The 21818-nt window shown below is 34.8% G+C and overlaps 2 protein-coding genes, 1 non-coding gene and 1 pseudogene across 3 annotated transcripts; 3 read left to right on the forward strand and 1 right to left on the reverse strand.

Moving 5' to 3' along the window:
• The first annotated feature begins 244 nt into the window (after positions 1–244).
• LOC145625531 (uncharacterized) lies at positions 245–12977 on the forward strand. The gene is made up of 2 exons (XM_081678546.1): positions 245–2991; positions 10533–12977. The coding sequence occupies exons 1-2, from the start codon at positions 727–729 to the stop codon at positions 12792–12794; spliced, it is 4527 nt and encodes a 1508-aa protein (XP_081534672.1). The 5' UTR covers positions 245–726; the 3' UTR covers positions 12795–12977.
• TRNAP-AGG (transfer RNA proline (anticodon AGG)) lies at positions 3584–3655 on the reverse strand. The gene has a single exon. It is a non-coding gene; the product is annotated as a tRNA-Pro (tRNA).
• Positions 4118–7877, forward strand: LOC145624564 (uncharacterized). The gene is made up of 4 exons (XM_081677617.1): positions 4118–4223; positions 4649–6091; positions 6179–6355; positions 7278–7877. The coding sequence occupies exons 2-4, from the start codon at positions 4751–4753 to the stop codon at positions 7485–7487; spliced, it is 1728 nt and encodes a 575-aa protein (XP_081533743.1). The 5' UTR covers positions 4118–4223; positions 4649–4750; the 3' UTR covers positions 7488–7877.
• Positions 12978–18296: 5319 nt separating the features above from the next.
• LOC145624566 (scarecrow-like protein 30 pseudogene) lies at positions 18297–20351 on the forward strand (annotated as a pseudogene).
• Positions 20352–21818: the final 1467 nt, after the last annotated feature.

Below are 21818 nucleotides of genomic sequence, written 5' to 3' on the forward strand. Positions count from 1 at the left end.
GCTTCTTATGTAAGATTACTATCCTTAATTACAGAGATTAACTAGTTTTAGTCAAAGATGCTTATTTTTAATTATCAACAATGGTTACTAATCATGCCATTGGCAACCCCACAAAATTAAAATCAAATCAAAGGGAGATGGACAAGTTTGTCAATAACTAGAAACAAAAGGAGTAGGGGTCAAAAAGATAGATAAGGTGGAGTGGAACCAAAGTGGAAGATTATGCTTGTGAAATCAACAGGAAGACTCAGAAGACCCACCCCTTTTCCTATCATATCTTTCCCTTTCTTCCTTTCTTCTTTGAACCTTCCTAATCACAAAGGCGGGCTAGGGCCAACTCACACCTTAATTAAATCTTCCATTTTTTTTTTTTAATCTTAACTTGATTTTCATAATTTATCTTTCTATCATCTTCCTCCTTTCTCTCTGTTGAGGTAATCTTTGTCTTTTTCCTCTTTGCTTTTATATAGTTATTGTTGTTTTCCATAAACAATTTGAGTTTATTTTATTCATTTTCCACCATTTTTTACTTTAATCTGAACTGGGTATTAGTTATATATGCTGATTGTTTGAGAAAGTTAGTTTCTTGAATTGGGTTTGTTTTTTTTTTGCCTTGGATGTTCTTTTATGGGTTAGGGTTTTGGAATTTGTCCTGTTTCTTTTGATTATTGATTGATTTAGGATTATTTTGATTTTGATTTTAATTTTTCAAGCAAGACAATATTCATGGGTTCTCAATATGGGGAAATTTCTGATAGTTTTGTTAGTGAAATTGGGAACCAACCTGTTAATGGAATGATGTCCCCTGATTATGATGAATCTCTAAACTATGCCAATTTGTTCAATTACAAAGACCCTTCTCAAGACCTCTCTTCCTTGAACCTCCTAAACCCTTTAGCTAACCCAGATGCACTCAACTTCAGCTCGTTTTCGGGGGCGAGCCAAGGGGGGGTTGAATTATCGGATGATAGTGATTCGGATGATGTTCTTAAGTACATTAGCCAAATGCTTATGGAAGAGGACATGGAGCAGAAACCCTGTATGTTCCATGATCCTTTAGCCCTTCAAGCTACTGAAAAACCTTTTTATGATGCATTGGGTCAGAAATACCCCTCTTCCCCTAATCAACACCCTCTCATTGATCATGGTGTTGATAGCCCGGATGACCGGCCTTGGAGCTCATCTACTGATACTAGTGGCAGCACTTGTACTTCTAGTTCAAATTCAACCAATTTTGTGGAAACAACTATGGTTACTGATTTGAGTGATCATAGTAAGCCTTTGGTAACTCAATCTCATCCGATTAGATCATATTCCCAGCCATCAACTCTTCCTCAGTGGTCATTTAGCTCATCAAGCTCCTTTGGTGGAAGCATCTCTAATGGCTCAACATTGTCCGCTTTTGGTTTGCCAGTAGATATGAATTTCTTTAGTGAGAAAGAATCCATAATTCAGTTTCAGAAGGGGATGGAGGAGGCTAGTAAGTTTCTTCCGAAAAACAATAATATTGTCATTGATCTTGACAACATTAACTTTCCTAATGAGTCAAAGCATGATGCTTCAGCTGTAGTTGTTAAGAAGGAGAAGGATGAAAATTCGCCTGATGGGTCAAGAACAAGTAAGGTTCACTATCGTGAGGATGAGGGTCCAGATGAAGGCAGGAGAAGTAGCAAGCAGACAGCTGTTTCTATAGATGAGGCGGAGTTGTCTGAAATGTTTGATAAGGTTTTGCTATGCCATAACCCTGGGCAAAATTGTGGCATCAATAAAGACTCTGAGAAGAGCTTACCATCACCGGCTAGCCAACCACAGGGACCAGAGGTAGGGAAGGGTCGTCCTAGGAAACAGGGTAATATAAAGAGTACAGTGGATCTAAGGACTTTGTTAACACTCTGTGCGCAATCTACTGCATCAGATGACCGTAGAACGGCTGATGAATTGCTGAAGCAGATTAGGCAGCACTCTTCTGCTGGAGGGGATGGTTCGCAAAGATTGGCCCATTATTTTGCTAATGCTCTCGAGGCCCGCTTGGCTGGAACCGGGTCACAGTTCTACACCGCCCAGAGTTCCACAAAGACATCTGCTGCTGACATGTTGAAAGCATATCAGTTCTTCATTCGCACATGTCCGTTGAAGAAGATATCTATTGGGTTTGCTAACCATACAATTATTAAAGCAGCTGAAAAAGCTTCAAAGCTTCACATCATAGATTTTGGCATCCTTTATGGTTTCCAATGGCCTGCTCTTATTCAAGGCTTGTCAAATCGAGATGGTGGCCCTCCCAAACTGTGTATTACCGGGATTGATCTTCCCCAGCCTGGATTTCGTCCAGCTGAAAGAGTTGAGGCAACAGGACGTCGCTTGGCTAAGTATTGTGAACGGTTTAATGTGCCGTTTGAGTATCATGCAATTGCACAAAAATGGGAAACAATTAGGGTTGAGGACTTGAAGATAGAAAGTGATGGGGTTGTCGCAGTTAACTGCCTATACCGGTTCAAGAACCTCCTTGATGAGACAATAGTGGTTGATAGTCCAAGGAGTGCAGTTCTGAACTTGGTGAGGAATATAAAGCCTAATGTGTTTGTGCAAGGTGTTGTGAACGGGGCCTACAATGCTCCCTTTTTTGTCACGCGTTTCAGAGAGGCTCTGTTTCATTTCTCCACCCTATTTGATATGTTTGATACCAATGCCTCCCGGGAGGATCCAGAGAGATTGATGTTTGAGAAGGAATTTTATGGGCGAGAGATCATGAATGTTGTGGCTTGTGAGGGCACAGAGAGAGTTGAAAGGCCAGAGACATACAAGCAGTGGCAGGCCAGGAATATCAGGGCGGGGTTCAGGCAGATGGCGTTAGATCAGGAGCTCATCAACATGCTAAGGTGCAAGGTTAAGGGACATTACCACCGAGACTTTGTCATTGATGTTGATGGACAGTGGACATTGCACGGATGGAAGGGGCGGATAACCCATGCCATCACTGCATGGGTTCCAGCTTAGGTCTTTCAGAGCTTAATCCATGGATGAAAAACTGCAGATGATACTTGGGTGTGGCTGCAAGATGTCAGTGTTAAGAAGGCTTAGTTTAGTAGGAATGAGTTAGGTGAAGCTAATTTGCAGAAACTTGTAATTTTGCTGCTATCAGAAATGATAACCAAACAGTGTGAACTTGCTGCAGCCCAGTCAATCAAATGGACACTGCTTCGTATTGTCAACTTTGGGATGTAGATATCATAGAAATATAGCATCAACTTTGGATATTATTTCTATTTGGTGAGCTTTCGTATGTTAGATTTGTGTTGTAATTGCTAGACCTTAGCTTTTAGAATGGGTGAATTAGAGCAGTAATTGATTATGTTGTAATTTTTTGCTAGTAGCAAATACAGATAATTCGATCAATCAAGTATTATATACTAATTTCGCACAAATTTGATTTACTTCTTTGTTACTGGTTTCAGATTCTAATGTCGAAAATAAAGATTTAGGGAAATTTATAAAAATTTAATATTTGGCCGTCGTACTCAGAGCGAAGTGAGATTTACCAGTACTGCGAATTGAAGAATAAAACATAAAAATCACGGAGTATGGGGCATTCCGAGAATTGAACTCGGGACCTCTCGCACCCTAAGCGAGAATCATACCACTAGACCAAATGCCCATTTTTTACTTCTTCACGTCTCACGTAAATACAAACTCAATCCTGGATTTGCATTTTGTGTCTTTTTTTTTTAATTTTTATTATTGTTTAGCATTTTGTGTTCATACAGCTCTTCTTGTTCGTATATTATTACTAGACCAGCATATCAAATATTTAGGGAAATGAATCAATGATACTATCAAATTATATGACTTGGAGGGATTTGTATATATTCTAGTTGAACGGAGAAAGGATATATTACGATTTACGTATAAAGCACAATAAAATAAATAGATACGTTTTTCCAAAAAAAAAAAAATAGATGTGGTTTTAAAAGATAAAATTAAAAAAATACGTGTCTTCAAAAAGATACTTGTATTTTTTTGACACAGTCTTCAAAAAGTTACGAAGTACGGTTTTTTTTTTTTTTTTTTTTTCCTTTTTTAAAAAAAAAAAAATATTTGGTCGTCTTCAAAAATATACGGTTTGTTTAAAAAAAAAAAAAAGAAAAACTGTCAAACTGTTTCTCTGAGTGCCCATTGAAGCGCGACTTCACATATTTGTATCCTCCATTGATGCAGCTTCTGAGGTAAGATGGTTTTCTTTTTGTAATCATCGAATATCAATTTACATTCTATGGTTTATTGTTAATTTTTTTTAGTATGCTCAATTTAAATTCGATTATTGAACTATTGGTATTTTTCTGATAGATCATAACGATCAATTTTGTTGCTAGAGAACCAAATTATGGGTCTTTTCGAGATTAATCTCAAATTTAGCTTTGATGTTTTTGGATGAAACTATGAAATTGGACTTTTTTCTCTTACCTAAAATTATACTTGTTTGATTTTTGGATAGAAGTGTGTAATTGGATTTACGAGTATGTTTTTACTTAAAATTATATGATTTTTTGATCCTAATTTGATAAAGGAATTAAATTTACATGTGATGTTTGAATGGAAGTGTCTAATTGTACCTTTTTGGAGCCTAATTTGATAATGGAATTAAATTTAGGTTTGGTGTTTGGATGAAACTATGAAAATGGTGACCTAATTTATTTTTCCAAAGAAAGAGAAGAGAGAAGATCGGGTAGCTTTAAGGTTATGTGAGAAGAGGATGTGCGTTATGAGCAAGAATGAAAGTGTGGATCGGATCTCGTGGTTGCCGGAACACGTTCTCCATGTTATACTTGATAAGCTTGATCCATTGAAAGATGTAGGTCGAAGTTCCGTATTGTCCAAGACCTGGAAAAGTGTATGCAGTTCATACCCCATGGCCCCCTTTGTAAATTTGGATCATAACTTATTCGGACTGAAATTGCTCCAAAGCAGGCAACAGCCTGATATTGATGAAATAAGGGTGAATTTCATGGATTTTGTGGATCATCAATTGTCCCAACTCATACAAAATAAATTACGCGTACATAAGTTAGCATTGTATGTGGCAGTCAGTGATCCCATATGTTTCTCCCGCGTTGATCACTTGATTGAGTTGGTCACCAAACTAAGTATGGTTGAGGAGCTGTGCTTGTTTGTACAGACACAACACACCGGGTGGAATGAAATCGATGATAATTTTGTTTTTTACAATATTCCCTTCTCTGTTCTGGCTTCAAAAGGATTGCGTTCCCTTAATGTACATGGATGCAAGTTTTCTAGCAACATGTCCATTGCCTTTTCCTCTCTGCAGCACTTGTCCTTATTGTATGCTGTGATTGAGGACGATGATGTAATGAATCTAACGCGCTCTTGTCCTGCAATTGAAACTTTAGAGTTTGATCATTGCACGTTTTGGATTAATACCCTGGAGCTTTCAGTGTTTCCTAGGCTAAAGAAAGCTACTTTTCTTGATAGATATGATTATCTCATTGATACTGTTCTTGATCACACTGGTCTTGAGAGTTTCACATATAAAGCTGGTGCAAGATGTGTGTTCGCTGCAGCTGTTTATGCTAGTATCAAAGAGCTGACCTTGTCCTATGATTGCACTATAAGTGCGCTTAATCTTTTTGTAGACCTTACAGACACTTTCCCATTCCTTGAGGAAGCTGATCTTACTTTAAGATTGCAATACGTGGATGGTGGAGATACTTTTAAAACTTTTAGAGCAGCTAATCATCATCTCAGGAAATTATCTATTTCCATTCCAAATGCTGTTCAAGTGGAGGAGATCAATATTAGTTGTCCAAATTTAGAGTGGTTCAAGTTTCATGGTTGCGGTCTGAAACAGATTTGCATTAACTGTCCCAGCCTAAGGCAGTTCCACTACGTTGGGAATGAAATCCCTGTGTTGCCTTTATTAAACGCATCACCTGCTGGTATGGAGGATATATATTTCCAACTTGGTAAAATTTATGATTTCAGCAATCTATGGTTCATCCAGATGAGGGGATTAATTGAACAGATGGCTCGAGTAGGACGTGTGATTCGTCTGAGTCTAGATTATGATGTAAAGATGGTGAGTAGTGTGTTTGAAATCCTCTGTTTCTTAACATTTTTACAACCAGTGGTTTATTTGTTTCTACTTTTATTTTGATTTTGCAAGGTTGATTTTGTTCCAAAGCAATATGGACCTATTGAGGCTATACAACAGCCCAATGTTCACTTAGAAATAAAATTTGAGGAGCTTATGAATCCAGCTGCACTCGTTGATGGCTTGATTTGGAGCACTCGTCCAACCACTATAACTATATACAGTTTTCATCAGCATGATATTGTCAAGGTAATAGTTTTCGTCCATTTATTTAAAGCGTGTAAAGCAGGTTAGTGGTTATCCACTTAATATTGTCATTCTTATGTTTATTGTTATATCTCGATAAATTATTTTTTTGAATATTCACGTTCATTGTCACATAATGCTCTTGCTTGGTTGAAAAACTGAAAATGTGAAATGTTATTTGAATTGATTTTTTTGAATGAATTTGAATTGATTTTTTTGAATGAACCACACAAGTTAATATTATATAAGGTCCATTACATGATAGTATTATGTTCTCTATTAATATTATACGAAGTTTTTTTTTTGTTTAAAATGTGAAATTCAATCATTAACAGGTTCCAAAAGAATGTCGTCATATACCTCAATAATCCTGCTATTTCAAAGTAAAATGTAACAATTTTTAAGGACTTTTGTCAATAATAAACCTAAAATTTATGAAAAACTACTTCATAAAAATAATTTTGTAAAAAAACTACCTATTAAAAGATTATATATGGATGGGTTTGCATCGTTGACCTAATTTTTTGACATTGTCACACCATAAATCACCCCTAAAACCACCCGCTTTCATCCTATAATGAACACGACCCGCTTTAATGGTCAATGTTATATCTCGGCAAATGTGTTGGTTAAACTGATTCATTTTAAAAAAATACAGGGGAAGTATAATGGAGATTGATATAGAATATAAATAACAAATCAATCATTTAATTAAAGAAAAATTCGTTTGATTTTTTTTTGTTGGCACATGTACTTTATATTTTGTATACAATATTTATTTATTTTTTTGTAACAAAATATTCTTTTCGTTTTTTTCTTTATGCGTTTTAGTAATTAATAATCACGTGTATCATGCACGTGGTACACTCGAGTTTATGATTACATAATATATTAGCTGTGTAGCTAATTATGTTTCAATTTTTAGGAAATTTGTCAAAAATTAGCCAAGAGATCTCCAGAAAAAACTTGTGAGAGAAGTTGCAACAAATGTTGGAGGCATCACTTACAAGATTTTGAAGTTGAGAGCTCCATCAAAGATGAAGAAATTATGTGTCATTTGGCAACTTTTGTAGAGAGGGATCCATATTGGCCATATAGAACTAAGTCTTCATTTAAATTATGCTGGCGAAAATAAATGTAGTTCGGACCAAGCTAAGCTTGGTTTAGGGGGAAAGATTGTACCCTTGAGGTTGGGGGTTCAATCTTCACTAGATGCACTTTGAGGGTGGGGATCCCTTAGACCCTTACCCTTCCCCCTCACTCTCAAAGTGTTTAACCCGTAAATACCGGACCAAAAAAACCATGAAGATTGAGATTCAATTCGGTAAGGATCCTTCTCCTTACCGTAAAAAAAAAAAAAAAAAAAAAAAAAAATGTAGTCCGGGGTGTACGGCGTTACGCTGTTTGGTTTGTTGCAATTTGGCACTTTAATCAACCCAAACTGCAATAGTGCAGTCAACCGCACCAACGAGATTGTATCATAAATTTATATACTCCATAATATATGATAATGCAAACTTAATTTAATGATTACACAATATTAAATAATTGTATTGTAAATTTGTAATGCTAGTTCTTTATAAACCTTTGATTTTATAAAACAAAATTATATAGTGAATACGGTTTGTGCTTTGCAATTTGCTATTTAAATCACAAACCATTAATATTCCATTTTCCTATGATCCTAATTTTGGTAATAATGATAACTTTGGGTCTACTTTTGTTAGAAGTTTACCTATGAATGAATCAATATCCCATGGGGCCGGAATGGCCCTAGGGGATTTGATTGGGGGGAGGAGAGTCGGTCCACTTAAATGAGGCCGGTTTTGGATTTATAATAAATGACAGTAATTACCTTTTGCCAAGTGATTGGTCATAGTGCAAGTAAGGTGGGGAATTTGGAAGCACCAATTTGTGAAAAAGGTGATCAAAGTTATACTCATAGTAGGAGAAGGAAGCATGATAATGAAGAAAATGATGATCAGAGAAAGAACAAGAATATAACACCTTGTAATGATGGAAGTTATTGAGCAAATTGAGCAATATGGTGATTTGGAGCACTCGTCCAACTACTATAACTATATACAATTATCATCAGCATGATTTTGTCAAGGTAATATATTTTCCATTAAATGATTGAAATGTATACATATTGCTCTTGATCATATACGGAGTAATGTTCCTTGACTGGTACTACGTATTATGGGAAATTGATCTATTTCCGAAACCAGGATATTGCTTTGCAACTTATCTTTGCCTCTTTGGGGAATTGATCAAGTTTAACTTTGTCATAGACTCATAGCTAACCATACAAAATGACACCAACTTGAGTCATCCTTTAAATGAGGTGCACAGCTACTGACTTGCAACTTATGTATGTATATTTATTGCATGACTGCATCAAACTTTGTTTAACACATATGTTAACAAGTGTTTCGGTATAAACAATGTGGACTAGAGAGGGTCCTTATTCTAATGGGCTGAGGACGGGTCTCGGTCCAAAGATTTTGGGTCGAGGGTTTCCTGCACAACAAAGTCCATTAACTAGCCTCAGGGTTGTCTTTTCCATGCCTAAGTCAGTCCTTTTAATGTCAAGAAAAAGTATTAAGAACTGTGTAACTGTGTAAGAGAGTAATTGCTTCTTTTTTTTTTAGAGAGAGAGGAGAGAGTAATTGCTTGAAGCTAATAGCGACATCTGATTATGGTAGAAATTGGACTATTTATAGCACGGGCCCTTATGACACGTGTCAAGCCCTAAGCGTGTGAGCTACTTTGATGGTCTTATCTTATGCCTTTTGGACTTGATTAGCTTGCATAAGCCCTGACTTCAGCCCATTGGGCAAGGTGGCCCAATTCCATTTTGGCACCCAAACAACAACTAAGGGCATGTTCTCATAGACCGAACTGAGCTGAATTAAACTGAACTGAACTGAATATTTTATAAGAGAAGGAAATTAGGAGCTAAACTGAGTTGAGTGAACTGAACTGAATTAAACTGAACTGAAAATAAACTTATGAGAACATACCTTAATTGTATAATGGGAGGGGGTAAATTGTTGTTTGGTTCAAGACTACAACGACATCCACACATCAATCAATGGCTCGCTAGTTGCCACCAAAATCAACCCGTTTTTGTTCAAATTAAATTTAATAAATATGGAGAAGAAGCCACGCATTATTCCCAAGCAAAAAGTAGTAAAATATTGGAGAAGTGGGTTAGAGTCTTTGATAACATAGAGAATTAGAGATTGTGGTATTGCCATTATAGAGGTAGTGAGGTCGGATCCCTTGATATTAATTGGTTTAACCCATTCTTTATGTTTGCTATTTTGGATTCACCATTTACTCTAATTTGTTCTTGTCATGATAAGTCATGATTTGCATCATTCAAGGACCAAAGATAAGAGATTGAACTTCGAAAACTTCGCCAATTAAATTTTTATTATTTATATAATGTAATAACACTTGCAATTATTAAAGAGATTAATGACTTTGCAATTCAATGAAACTTAATATAAGCAAGATCTCGTTATAAATTTATTTAAAAAATAATAAAATGAAGCAAGTTGTTGTCCATTTCCCCCTACGTGTTCATTTGGATAGAATAATGAATCTTAAATTACTATATAAGGTATAGGAATTATTATTTGAAGGGAAAATTGCTTTATTAGGGAGCATAAATGATAAATTTAACTTATAAAAGGTCCTTTTAAAAGTAATTGTTCCTATTCCTATTCTTCATGAGTTGGTACCGACTGTCAAATCAAATCCGCTTTAATTTAATATAATATACTACCTCCGTTAAGATTATGTGCAACAATTATATATTTTTTCCCTTTATTATATGTCAAATCGTTGCACATAACCTGTAACGGAGGTAGTTTTTTTCTGTTTTTTTAATACTGTTATTTTAATATCTACTTCATTTCATACCTACGTGTTTGGAGAACAAAATTAGTTACCAACTCGATACAAATTATGGAGCATATATCTGTACAAAGCTAAAGTTGAGATATGGGGCAAATATTAAGGGACGGAATGGAGGGAGTAACCTTTTGTAATCTGATTCCCACTTCACACACCCAAACATTCTAGTAAAGTGCCCACCCTTTTTACTTTACACCTTTATGCTGCTCCCATTTTTCCTCCCACTAAATTTCTCCATTTAGACCTGTTTTGACCTCAATATTCTTCCTTTCTTCAATATCTTTCTGATTCAATCCACCAACAAAACATCAGAAAAAATATGAATCTTTATGGTTTTAACCCAGAAATATCATACCCTTTTCTGGGTGATGAAGAAAATGCTGAACCATCATTTTCAAGTTACAATCACCAATTTGGAAATAATATTACTGACAATAGTAGCAACAATATTTCTGGTCAATTTCATGAGCATACTTCCTTTGATGAATGTCAAATAAATGTCCCAAATAATTTGGGAAATTTACTACCAAATGACCCAACAGAAATCCCTGCAATCCCAGATACTTGTTTTAATTACATAAATGATCTTTTAAGGGAAGAATATTGCTCCCCAGATGATCAATTTCAAACCCCAAATTCAACCCTTGAAGATTATATGGCTGCTCAATTGTCCTACAACAAGTCCTTAGATGCTGCCCTTCATCTTGGTGAGAATTTTTCATTTTCATGTTCAGCAAATAATCATGATAATAATAATAATCATAACTATATTCTTGATCAATGCCCACCTCCTGATATTTGTCAGACATCTCGCCATTGCTTAGATGATTACCTTGATATGTTTTCTAGCAATAATAACATTAATATTCCATTTTCCTATGCCCCTTATTTTGGTAATAATGATAATTTTGGGTCTACTTTTGCTAGAAGTTTACCTGTGAATGAATCAATATCCCATGGGGCCGGTCTGAATCCGGCCCCAGGGGATTTGATTGGGGGAGAAGAAGAGTCGGTCCACTTTAATGAGGCCGGTTTCGGATTTATAATAAATGACAATAATTACCTTTTGCAAGACCAAGTCTTTGGTCATAGTGTAAGCAGGGTGGGGAATTTGGAGGCACCAATTTGTGAAAAAGGTGATGAGAGTTATTCTGATAATACTAGGAGAAGGAAGCATGATAATGAAGAAAATGGTGATCAGAGAAAGAACAAGAATATAACACCTTGTAATGATGAAGTTATTGAGCAAATTGAGCAATATGGTGATGTGATACTCTGCCCTGAAGGAAGAAGTAAGCCAGGTGCACTGTGTAATAGCAGTAGCAGGACACAGAATTCAGGTGATTCTTCCAAGGGCTCGAAGAAACGAGGCAATAACAAGGTACAGGCTCCTGATTTGAGGGGGCTTTTAACGCGGTGTGCTCAATGTGTAGCGCAGGTCAACTTAACTGGTGCTTATGACATGCTTAAGCAGATTAGGGAACATTCATCACCTTATGGAGATTTTCTCCAAAGGGTGGCTCATTATCTTGCTAATGGCCTTGAGGCGCGGCTAGAGGGAAAAGGGTTGGAATTGACTCATGCTAATGAGGAGGTTTCTCCGTCTGAGGTGCTTAAAGCTAATCGGATTTATGTTGCATCAGTACCGTTTCAGATAATGTCTTATTACACTATGAACAAGACAATTGCAAGACTAGTTGAGGAAGCACCAAGTATTCACATAGTTGATTTTGGGATTTATTATGGACTTCAGTGGCCTTGTATTATTCAGAACCTCTCCAAGAGGCCTAATGGTCCTCCAAGGATACGAATCACCGGGATTGATTTCCCTCAACGTGGTTTCTGGCCTGCAGAAAGGGTTGAGGAGACAGGGAGGTGTTTAGCCAAGTATTGTGAGAAGTACAATGTGCCCTTTGAGTATTATCCGATAGCAAAGAAATGGGAGGATGTACAACTTGAGGAGCTAAAGATTGAGAGAAATGAGCCTCTTGTGGTAAACTGCTTGTACAGGGCACACTTACTCTTTGATGAAAGTGTGGAGGAAAATAGCCCAAGGGATACATTTCTGAAATTGGTTAGGAAAATCAGTCCTGATATCTTTATGCACGCGGTTGTCAATAGCACATCGAGTGTTCCATTCTTCCTAAATCGATTCAAGGAGGTCATGTTTCATTACTCAGCCTTGTTTGATATCTTTGAGTCTACGATGAGTAAGGAAGATAACGAGAGGTTGTTACTCGAGAGCAAGCTGTACGGACCTCAAGCATTGAATGTAATAGCATGTGAGGGTATACAGAGGGTTGAGAGGCCTGAAAGCTATAAACAATGGCAAGTTCGGACTCAAAGGGCAGGGTTTGAGCAAGTAGGATTAGACCGCGAATTATTGAGAAGAGCAAGGGCTATGGTTAAGAGGAGCTTTAGAGAAGAATTTAGTTATGATGTAGATGGAAATTGGGTGGTCCAAGGATGGAAAGGGAGGATCTTGTATGCCATTTCTTGTTGGAAACCTACTTAAAAGGGTTATTGTTTTTGTATGTTTTTAGCTGAGTTTATTGTCATATTACTGACCATTTTGTACAACTGTATTGTGTAGATGGTAGATCGTAAGCTTTTCATAGATGATATGATATTGTTATTTGTTGGTATGTTGTATGTACTTATGCTTCCTCACTATTTTGTAATAAATGAAAAAATTGAAGACTATCACAAATTTTTAGCCGGTCTACTTTCTCCAATTCAGCCCAAGTTTGGTTTGTTAGTGGTCCTAGCCCGAGTAGTTGGGCCATTTTTGTAGGTATGACTAGACTTATTACTACCTCCTCTTTGGTTTGTTAGTGGTCCTAGCCCGATTAGTTGGGCCATTTTTGTAGGTATGAGCCGTATGACTAGACTTATTACCACCTCCGTTACAGGTTTTGGCAATGATTTGACATAAAGCAATCGTTGCACATAACCTGTAACGGAGGTAGTATGTGAAATCATCTTAACTTACGTACTACTTGTATTGTTTTTGAAATAAAAGATAAATTAAGTTAAAAATAGATGAGACAAACAAACTCTTACTTGATTTCTTATTTTATTTTACTATGATATTTGGAAATTATAAGTAGTTGTTGATAATTTAATCTATACTTTAAAGAAAATAATTATTAATTTTTATATGTAATAACTACTTTATCAAACACCCACACTTTAAAATTATTTATTTTCACGGTTAATAGCTAACAATTACTAGCACCGCTACAACTAACTCCCCAATTATATTTTACCAAACATACTAATTGTATTATATTTTCCAAAAGAGTTGCATTATTAAGAGAGAAAAAAAATTAGTTGCAACTTTATATATATATTAATACATATATTTACAACAAATTTTTTGTTAGTCTTGGGTTGCACATTTGAATGACTTGTCTTGCAAAATTGCCAATCCTGAACATCAATCAAGTTTTATCACTTTCGCGACTACACACAATGGAGTTAGTTTCATAAAAAACGATACAAAGACATCTAAACTTATACGGGAGTCGTTGTTCAATAAAAGCAATGTCATTAGTTAGTTTAAGGGTGTTTAGTACAAGGTATTTATATTATATTGAATGACAATCAAGTCACCTCTCCCTCTTCATTAAAAAAAAAACATTATTATAGTAATAATTAGTTCTTTTTTCGAGCAACGCTTTGATATTCACAGGATTTTTTTTTTTTTTTAATATTTATTTATTTAAATTTGTTGTTATTGTTCTATTATTTAGGCTGTATATTTTTTTTTTTGGAAATAAGGCTGTACATCATTTTTTATAATAAAAAAATTAAAATTATATTTTTATTTTCTAAGAAAATAATAATAAAAAAAATTTAAAAGTATTTTAGCGGGAATTTTTTTTTAATGTAAACGTGACACGTGTAATTCTAGAATATTCCTGATAATTACTTTAGTATATAGTATTGATTGATTGATTTATATTAATACGGAGTATGTTATATTTGTATACTCTCTCCATTTTTTAAAGTAGGTATGTTTTTCCTAAGATCAGATATAATGTCCTTAGTTTTTTTCCCTCAAAAAAAAAAAAATGTCCTTAGTTTTTTTTTTTTGTTTTTTTTTTAAGGAAAATAATGCCTTTAAATTGTGCACCATGACTCCTTGAGTTGAAAACTATGTGGGACGGCGGCTAAAGTTGTCATTTGTTTAGGTCAGAACTTCAATTAGTTAATCTAATTATTTGTAAACTAATTATAGAATTATAGAGACTGCAAGATTCCAAGTATATGACAACTGCAATTTATAGCACTCAATTTTTAATATTGCGATTGCGAGTTTATTCATTGAAGATGGTTTGATACTCCTTATTAATTTCTTTTTTTTCTTTTTTTTTTTTAAAAAAAAGTTCCTTATTAATTAAATCATAAATTCATAATGCATTGGCTTAATATATATGTTACGTTAGCTAATTTTGACCACTATCAAGATGTATTTTTGGCCGCCAAATACAATAAAATAAAATATACTCTTATTTTTTGTTATCATCTCACTATAATCAACAAAAGTTGAGCATACTTATTTTTGAAAAGTTTCAATACATTTATTTGTGCATGTACAAGCATGCTCCCTTCAGCCCTTCTCAACAAGTTCAATAATTGGAGCGTGCGACATATCAACCGAGAGACAAATTGAACTATGGACTTCATTATACTGTTAGGCTATGTTTGGATAATAAAAAATGGAAGAAAAGGGAAAGGGAGGGAGACAAACTTCCTTGTTTGGATAATATGTTGGGGGAGGGAAGGGGAGGGGGAGGGAGGGATCCATTTTCCCTCCTCCTTTAATAAAGACCATCCCTTCAAAATTGGAGAGATTTGGAGGGAAAATGAAGCTCATCATTTCCTTCACTTCCCCGTCCTCCTATTTCCCTCTCTTCCATTTCCCTTCTAATTTGTTATCCAAACATAGCATTAGTGTTAGTCATTATTTATACAGTGGTACGTAGTATGAAATTATAAATTACAACAGAACATACATGTATGTAGGAATTGAGGGAGTAAAACTAATGGTATCATTCCTTAAAGGTGTGAACTTCTTGTACTATCCACTTTATGCTGACCCAATAAGGCCAAATACATGCACCATAATAGGAGTAGTTAATTAAACCACTTGAATGAGACCTAGAGCTTAATAAGAAAGTAGTACTTGTATTAGATTATTCAAAGGGTAGATGGTTAATGGTTATGTTTCAAGAAAATTAAAATTAAAAAAGTGTACGAGGGTAGCTACCAGATTAGCATTAATTAAAACAAAGAACTAACATTCATGTCTAGATACATAGTCTGGAAACAAAGGTGTTGGATTTGGATGTCATACATTATAAATTTTTTGTTTTGTACTGCTTTTCTTTTGGACATAAGCTCTCTGGTCTTTAGGATCACCATTATTCATTCTTTTTCGTACAATTTATTCATTAAAAATTTACAAAATACACTCACATAGATTGAGCAGGTACCTTTACAATCCAACATAAGGCTTATAGATTTTTTTCTAATTATTATGAGTTTTTTTTTTTTTTTTGAGGAATACTATGAGAGATATTTATAACCAAATTAGGCCTTTTTTTTTTCTTGGTTAGGTAATTAGGCTCTCTTTCTTCACCTCATTCTCATGAAAACCATATAAAAAAGCTTAGATCAAACCAAACTAGATTGATTCTTCTTAATTTTATTTTCTTACCATTGTAACCCCTCGATTTTTTTTTAAATGCAACACTTTGATTTGAGGTAGACAAAAGCCAAATTTGTAAAAATATTACAACGTATTTCGTGTGTGAGGTTTGTTGAATAATATTAATTTAAAATAGACAAATTTTTGTATGGGTTGGCCACACCGCACAACAGGGATTACCTGATCGAGTTACTCGGTCAGGTGCTACTTGAGGGGCTCAGTCAGGGATTATTATTCAAGGGGTTACTCAGTCGGGGGTTACTTAAGGAGCTGAGTTATTCGGTCAAAGGTTATTCGAGTTACTCGTTCATGGATTACTTGAGGGGTTTGGTCAGGGGTTACTCGGTCAGAGGTTACTTGAGTTGTTACCCAGCCAGGAGTAACTAAAGTAACCCATGACCAAGTAACTCGAATAACCTTGGCCACACGGTGTGGCCAACCACACAAAATAATCCCCCTTTAAAAAAAAAAAAAGAGATACTGCCTCTATTTATTATTGTATGTGGAATCTTGAGATATTCAAATACAAGTAATTTTTTTTATATTAAATTAAGACTAATTTTGTTGAACTAGACTTATTTTTATTGAAGTGAAAGTATTTTTACTAAATACATTACTTTAAAGTAAAGAGAACAGGTCAACAGGGTCTTATAAATTTTTTTCATGTTTGTCAATGTATAAATTCAATTGTATTTTTTTTATTATAAATTTGTAAAAATTATGTAAGTTAGATATTAATAAATTAAGTAGAAACTTTGATGAATTTAACAAAATGGATCTCATATAACTATGTTTTTTCTACATATGTGTTTCAATGTTTCATGAAAGATAATTTAAGTTGAGCATGGAAATAGTGTAACTATTGAATTGTTGCAAATGAAAAATGTACACGTTGTGACAAATCAAATAAAATTCCATTTGACAAAGTTTTTTCTTATACTAGTACATTGACATAAATTTAATTAAGGTTAAGGTTCATACAAAATCAGACGGTGGAAAATTCAATAAAAAAAACACCTCATTTTCTGGTGAAGTGAACAAAGCCTATATATCGAAAGACATAACAATTATGAAAATCATTTTATTATATATGCCTTGCTTACTTGAATTGGCTGTAAGAAGATAATACATCATATTCATAATAGATTGATAGATTTATAATTTTGTATAAAATAACTATCATATACAAAGTATTATAGAGTGCCATTCAATATACGACATGATATTCGAGCCAAAAAGTGTCTACTTTGAGGGTTTTCGAGTTTACCTTCAAGATTTATGACAATATATTTATTAACAAGCTAAGATTAGGAAAAAGCTAACGAACGTGTTAGGTGCGTTGAATAAGATAACTAAAAATAGAAAGATTGAATTAAAATGAACATTAATTACACTGATCGCGTAATTTCAAAATTAATACTCGTACCAGAGTATACTTTATAAAACTTATATAACGACTAACGCCCCACATTCCTTAGCAAGATCCTTAAGATTATTAAGATCCTTAAGATTATTAGATCAACTACTATACTTATGGAATTTGTCCTCATATAGTCATATATATGCAAATCAGATAAAACCTAGGATTTAGCCCATTTAGGAAGTTTGGGTTAAAAAAATTAAATAATTTTATATACTCCAATTTGCCATTCTTCTTTGTCATATTGACCATATTTAAATGTCTCGATTTCTATTTGTAGCTCCTTCCATGAAACTTCATACTACGTACTACAGTTCAGTTTCATATTTCATAATACTATCTATAATCCATAAATCTATTTATATACCGGTTTAAATGAGATCATACCCACATTCTTCAGTACATGTTCATTATTATCCTCATAATATTTCTTCGGCTATTTGGTCACCACTCTTCTAATTACATTTCAATTTGTTAATTTATCACTTCATAAACTTTTGTATACACTCGGTTTTCAGTAATTTACTGAACATCGGGTACACTTTTGTCAGATTTAGTGTCACTTTTATCAAATTTAGTGTCACTTTTGTCAAATTTATCAATGAAGCATAAATAACTTTTATATATGTCAGGGTAACTTTTGTGCGTTTTAGTGTAACTTTTGCACATTTTATTGTCACTTTATACCGGATGTTCAGTAATTTACTGAACATCCGTTTTATTTAAAAGTTCTTGATTGCTTATTTGGCTATATTTGTTGCTGTGTTACTGGGTTTGGGTTTTCTGTGATACCCACCACCTGTTTGATCATTTGCTTGTGTGAAAAAACATTCATACTCTGTTTTTCTTTTTCCATATTTTTTTATATTTTTTATTACACCATGAATTCTGTCCTTGTTGATACTCATCCCATGAACTGTGTCTTCAAATTATATACAGAAATGGGTTCAAACCCAGCTTATGGAAATTTCTTTCAAAACCCTGAATTTGAGAAAAATGAGAGTCAAGTAAGTTTAGAAGCTCCTATTTTGATTAGTGAAGATTTTTCTCCACTTGATCAAAATGAGAGCAATAATAGTTATTTGAAAAAACCCAATAATTGCCTTAAATACATTAGTGATATTCTCTTAAAAGAAGATTTGGATGAAAATCCTGCTTCTGCACAAGAGCATTGGGCTCTCCAAGCCACTGAGAAATCATTATATGATGCCCTTGGGGAGTCATACCCTTTTCAACATTTATACACTCCTTCACCTGATTGTTTCCCGTCATCTTCGGATCGAAACACTATATCCCTAGATGATAGCTCTTCTGGAAATAGCTTTAGCTCTTTCGAGTCCAATTGGGGTCACAGCCAACCTCAGTTAGACCTCACTACTGTTAATGATGTAGATGATTTTGTTCAATCCTTCTTGGAGTTGAATCCTCAAGCCTCTGGCTCGAGCTCTAAGGATGGTGATGATGAGGAAGTAAATGATGTTGTTGTCCCTAAGAAGCCCTTATCGACTGCTTCCAAGAAAGGGGAGAAGCCGGTTAAGGGCTCGAGGAGGAAGAAAAGTCGTCAAAGGGATGATGATGTTGATTATGAAGGAGGAAGGTGTAACAAACTTCAAGCCTCTAGTAGTGAAGATTATGCTGAGTTGGAGCAGTATGATGATATATTGCTTTGTAGTGAAAACAAGGAGGATGCCTCTTTAAGTCCCAAAGAATGTTTAATTGTCGAGGCAAGTGGTAAATTTTTGAAGACAAAGGGTCATGGAAGTAGAGGTGCACGAGGGAAGAAGCAAAACATCGAGGTAGATGAAGTGGATTTAAGGAAACTTTTGATTGAATGTGCACAAGCGATTTCAAAGTTTGATCGTAGGACGTCTAATGAGCTGCTTAAGCAAATTAGACAGTATTCCTCACCACATGGTGATAGCACGCAAAGGGTTGCCCATCATGTTGCCAATGGTCTAGAGGCGCGTTTAGCAGGCACTGGCTCAACCATCTCTACAGATATTTGTGATATGAAAATCTCATCATTTGATTTCTTAAACTCCTACCGGCTTTATGTCTCAGCCATTCCTTTCAAAAGAATGTCTTATATTCAGGCTAACAACACTATTTTAAAGTTGGCTGTGAAAGCAACCAAAATCCATATCATTGATTTTGGTATATTTTTGGGTTTACAGTGGCCCTCCTTCATACAAACCCTCTCAAAAAGACCAAATGGTCCACCAGAACTTCGTATTACAGGAATAGACTTTCCTCAGCAGGGTTTTCGGCCAGCAGAGAGGGTTGACGCTACAGGGCACCGGCTAGCTGGTTATTGTAGAAGATTTGGTGTGCCCTTCAAGTATCAGGGCATAGCTGAGAAATGGGAAAATATACAACTACAAGACTTGAAGATTGAGAACAACGAAATGGTGATTGTGAACTGTATGTTCAGGTCTGGAACACTACTTGATGAGACAGTTGAACAAAATAGTCCGAAAGATGCATTCTTAAGGTTGATAAGAAATATTAACCCCAATCTTTTCATACATGGAATTGTGAATGGTACATTCACTACTCCATTCTTCATCAATCGATTTAAGGAGGCGCTCTATCACTATTCTTCTGCATTTGAAGTGTTTGATGCAACTTTACCTCGCAATGCACATGAAAGACTGTTGATTGAGAGTGAGATGTATGGTAAAGAAATCATAAATGTTGTAGCGTGCGAGGGTGTGGAGAGAGTACAAAGGCCCGAAACATACAAAAAGTGGCAGGAGCGTTCATCAAGAGCAGGACTACAGCAGGTACCATTAGACAGGGAGTTTGTGAGTAAAACAAAGGCAATGGTAAAGGCAAATTATCTGAAAGACTTTTTCGTGGATGAAGACAAGCATTGGTTGCTCCAAGGTTGGAAGGGAAGAACCTTTTGTGCCCTCTCCTTATGGAAACCCTGTTAATATATAAGAGTGATAATTATTTTCGTGTTCTAATTGTAATATCGATCTGTATGATGTATACTTCCTCCATTTCATATTAATATGCAAATATTTTCGTTCCAATTTGGCCTAACTCGATTTCAGTAACATTAATGTACATTATTTATTATAGATCATCCTATTGATCCTCATGTTCGCGTAGCATGATCACACGGATGCAGGATACTATCATGCAGAGGTGTTGGATTCAGGCTGATATGCTGAGCTGGCTAACTGAGTAACTGATGAAGTTCCTAGAAGCTTCTAGAGTTCTTGGTGTGATAACAGAATATGGCTACTGTGATAAACTACGAAATTAGTTACTAGTATCCTAACAAACTCAGGGAGTTGGTTAGTTAGTTAATGCAAGTTGTTAGAGCATTTCTATTCTGTTGTAACGATGAGCTGAGCTTAGTATAAATAGCTCAACCTCAAAATAATTTGTAATAATTAATTTATTTATTTATTTAGTGTTACACTTAGATCCGTACGTGATGTAAAATTATGAATTACACAAGGTTGAGAATAATTTTACTTATTTTACATAATATGTATTTTCTTAATATGTAATTTTCTTAATTTTTCTCATCACGAAATTAAAGATATTTTGCAATAAAAAACTAAACATAAATCAATGATATGAACTAATTTTTTTTGAATTACGTAAAAATAAGTTGACTAAATAAGGCCTAAGTGGGTAACACTACTACTAAAAAAACGACCGCATTAGTAAGTGTTACACTTTAAAAAATCAGAAAAGTATTGTCAGTTGGGTTGTCTTGGTTGAACAACTAAGGAAAAATAATTGCTAACTTTCTAATTAAGGCCTAAGGATTGCTGATGCAGTTATATTTTGGTCAGTCAAAGACTCAAGTAATGCAGAAACAGGGGAATAAATGGAAGCTGAAAAAGTTTTGAAGGGTGAGAATTGAGACTTATAATTATACCATTTATACGCCATAACACTTGGATATACGGACTACTTTTATTTGACTAATGCGCAGCTTTGTGTGACAAGCTAAGTATAGTGAGAAACTATAAGTCCCGCCGCATCTTGGTGTCTACAATGCTTCATTTATAAGATTTTGGTTTGAAAGCTTTTACTCCCTATTCATCTACCAAACTTGTAATCATAAGCTCAAGTTCTCAACATCCAAAACCTTAATTTTCAACTAATTAGTCTAAAAGGTACGTCAGTATTATTCTTCTTCTCGTGTCTCTAAAAGCTCTTTTCATTTCAAGTCGATTTTGCAATTAAGTACTACGATAAAGGCTTGAATTCACGAAATCGCTGCAAATTGTGAACGGGTAAATTGACCGTTTTAAGGCAAATTGGATGGTTGCACCCACCTAATTGTACTCCCGGAGGGTATTAGGGACCATGGTAAACTTCTCTACAATTTTTATTTTCGAGAGAAAAAAGGTCAAAAAATTCCAAAATTGAAGGCT

This window comes from Chenopodium album, chromosome 3 (assembly GCF_948465745.1).
Source record: "Chenopodium album chromosome 3, dcCheAlbu1.1, whole genome shotgun sequence".
In the NCBI taxonomy this organism is placed as follows: Eukaryota; Viridiplantae; Streptophyta; class Magnoliopsida; order Caryophyllales; family Amaranthaceae; genus Chenopodium; species Chenopodium album.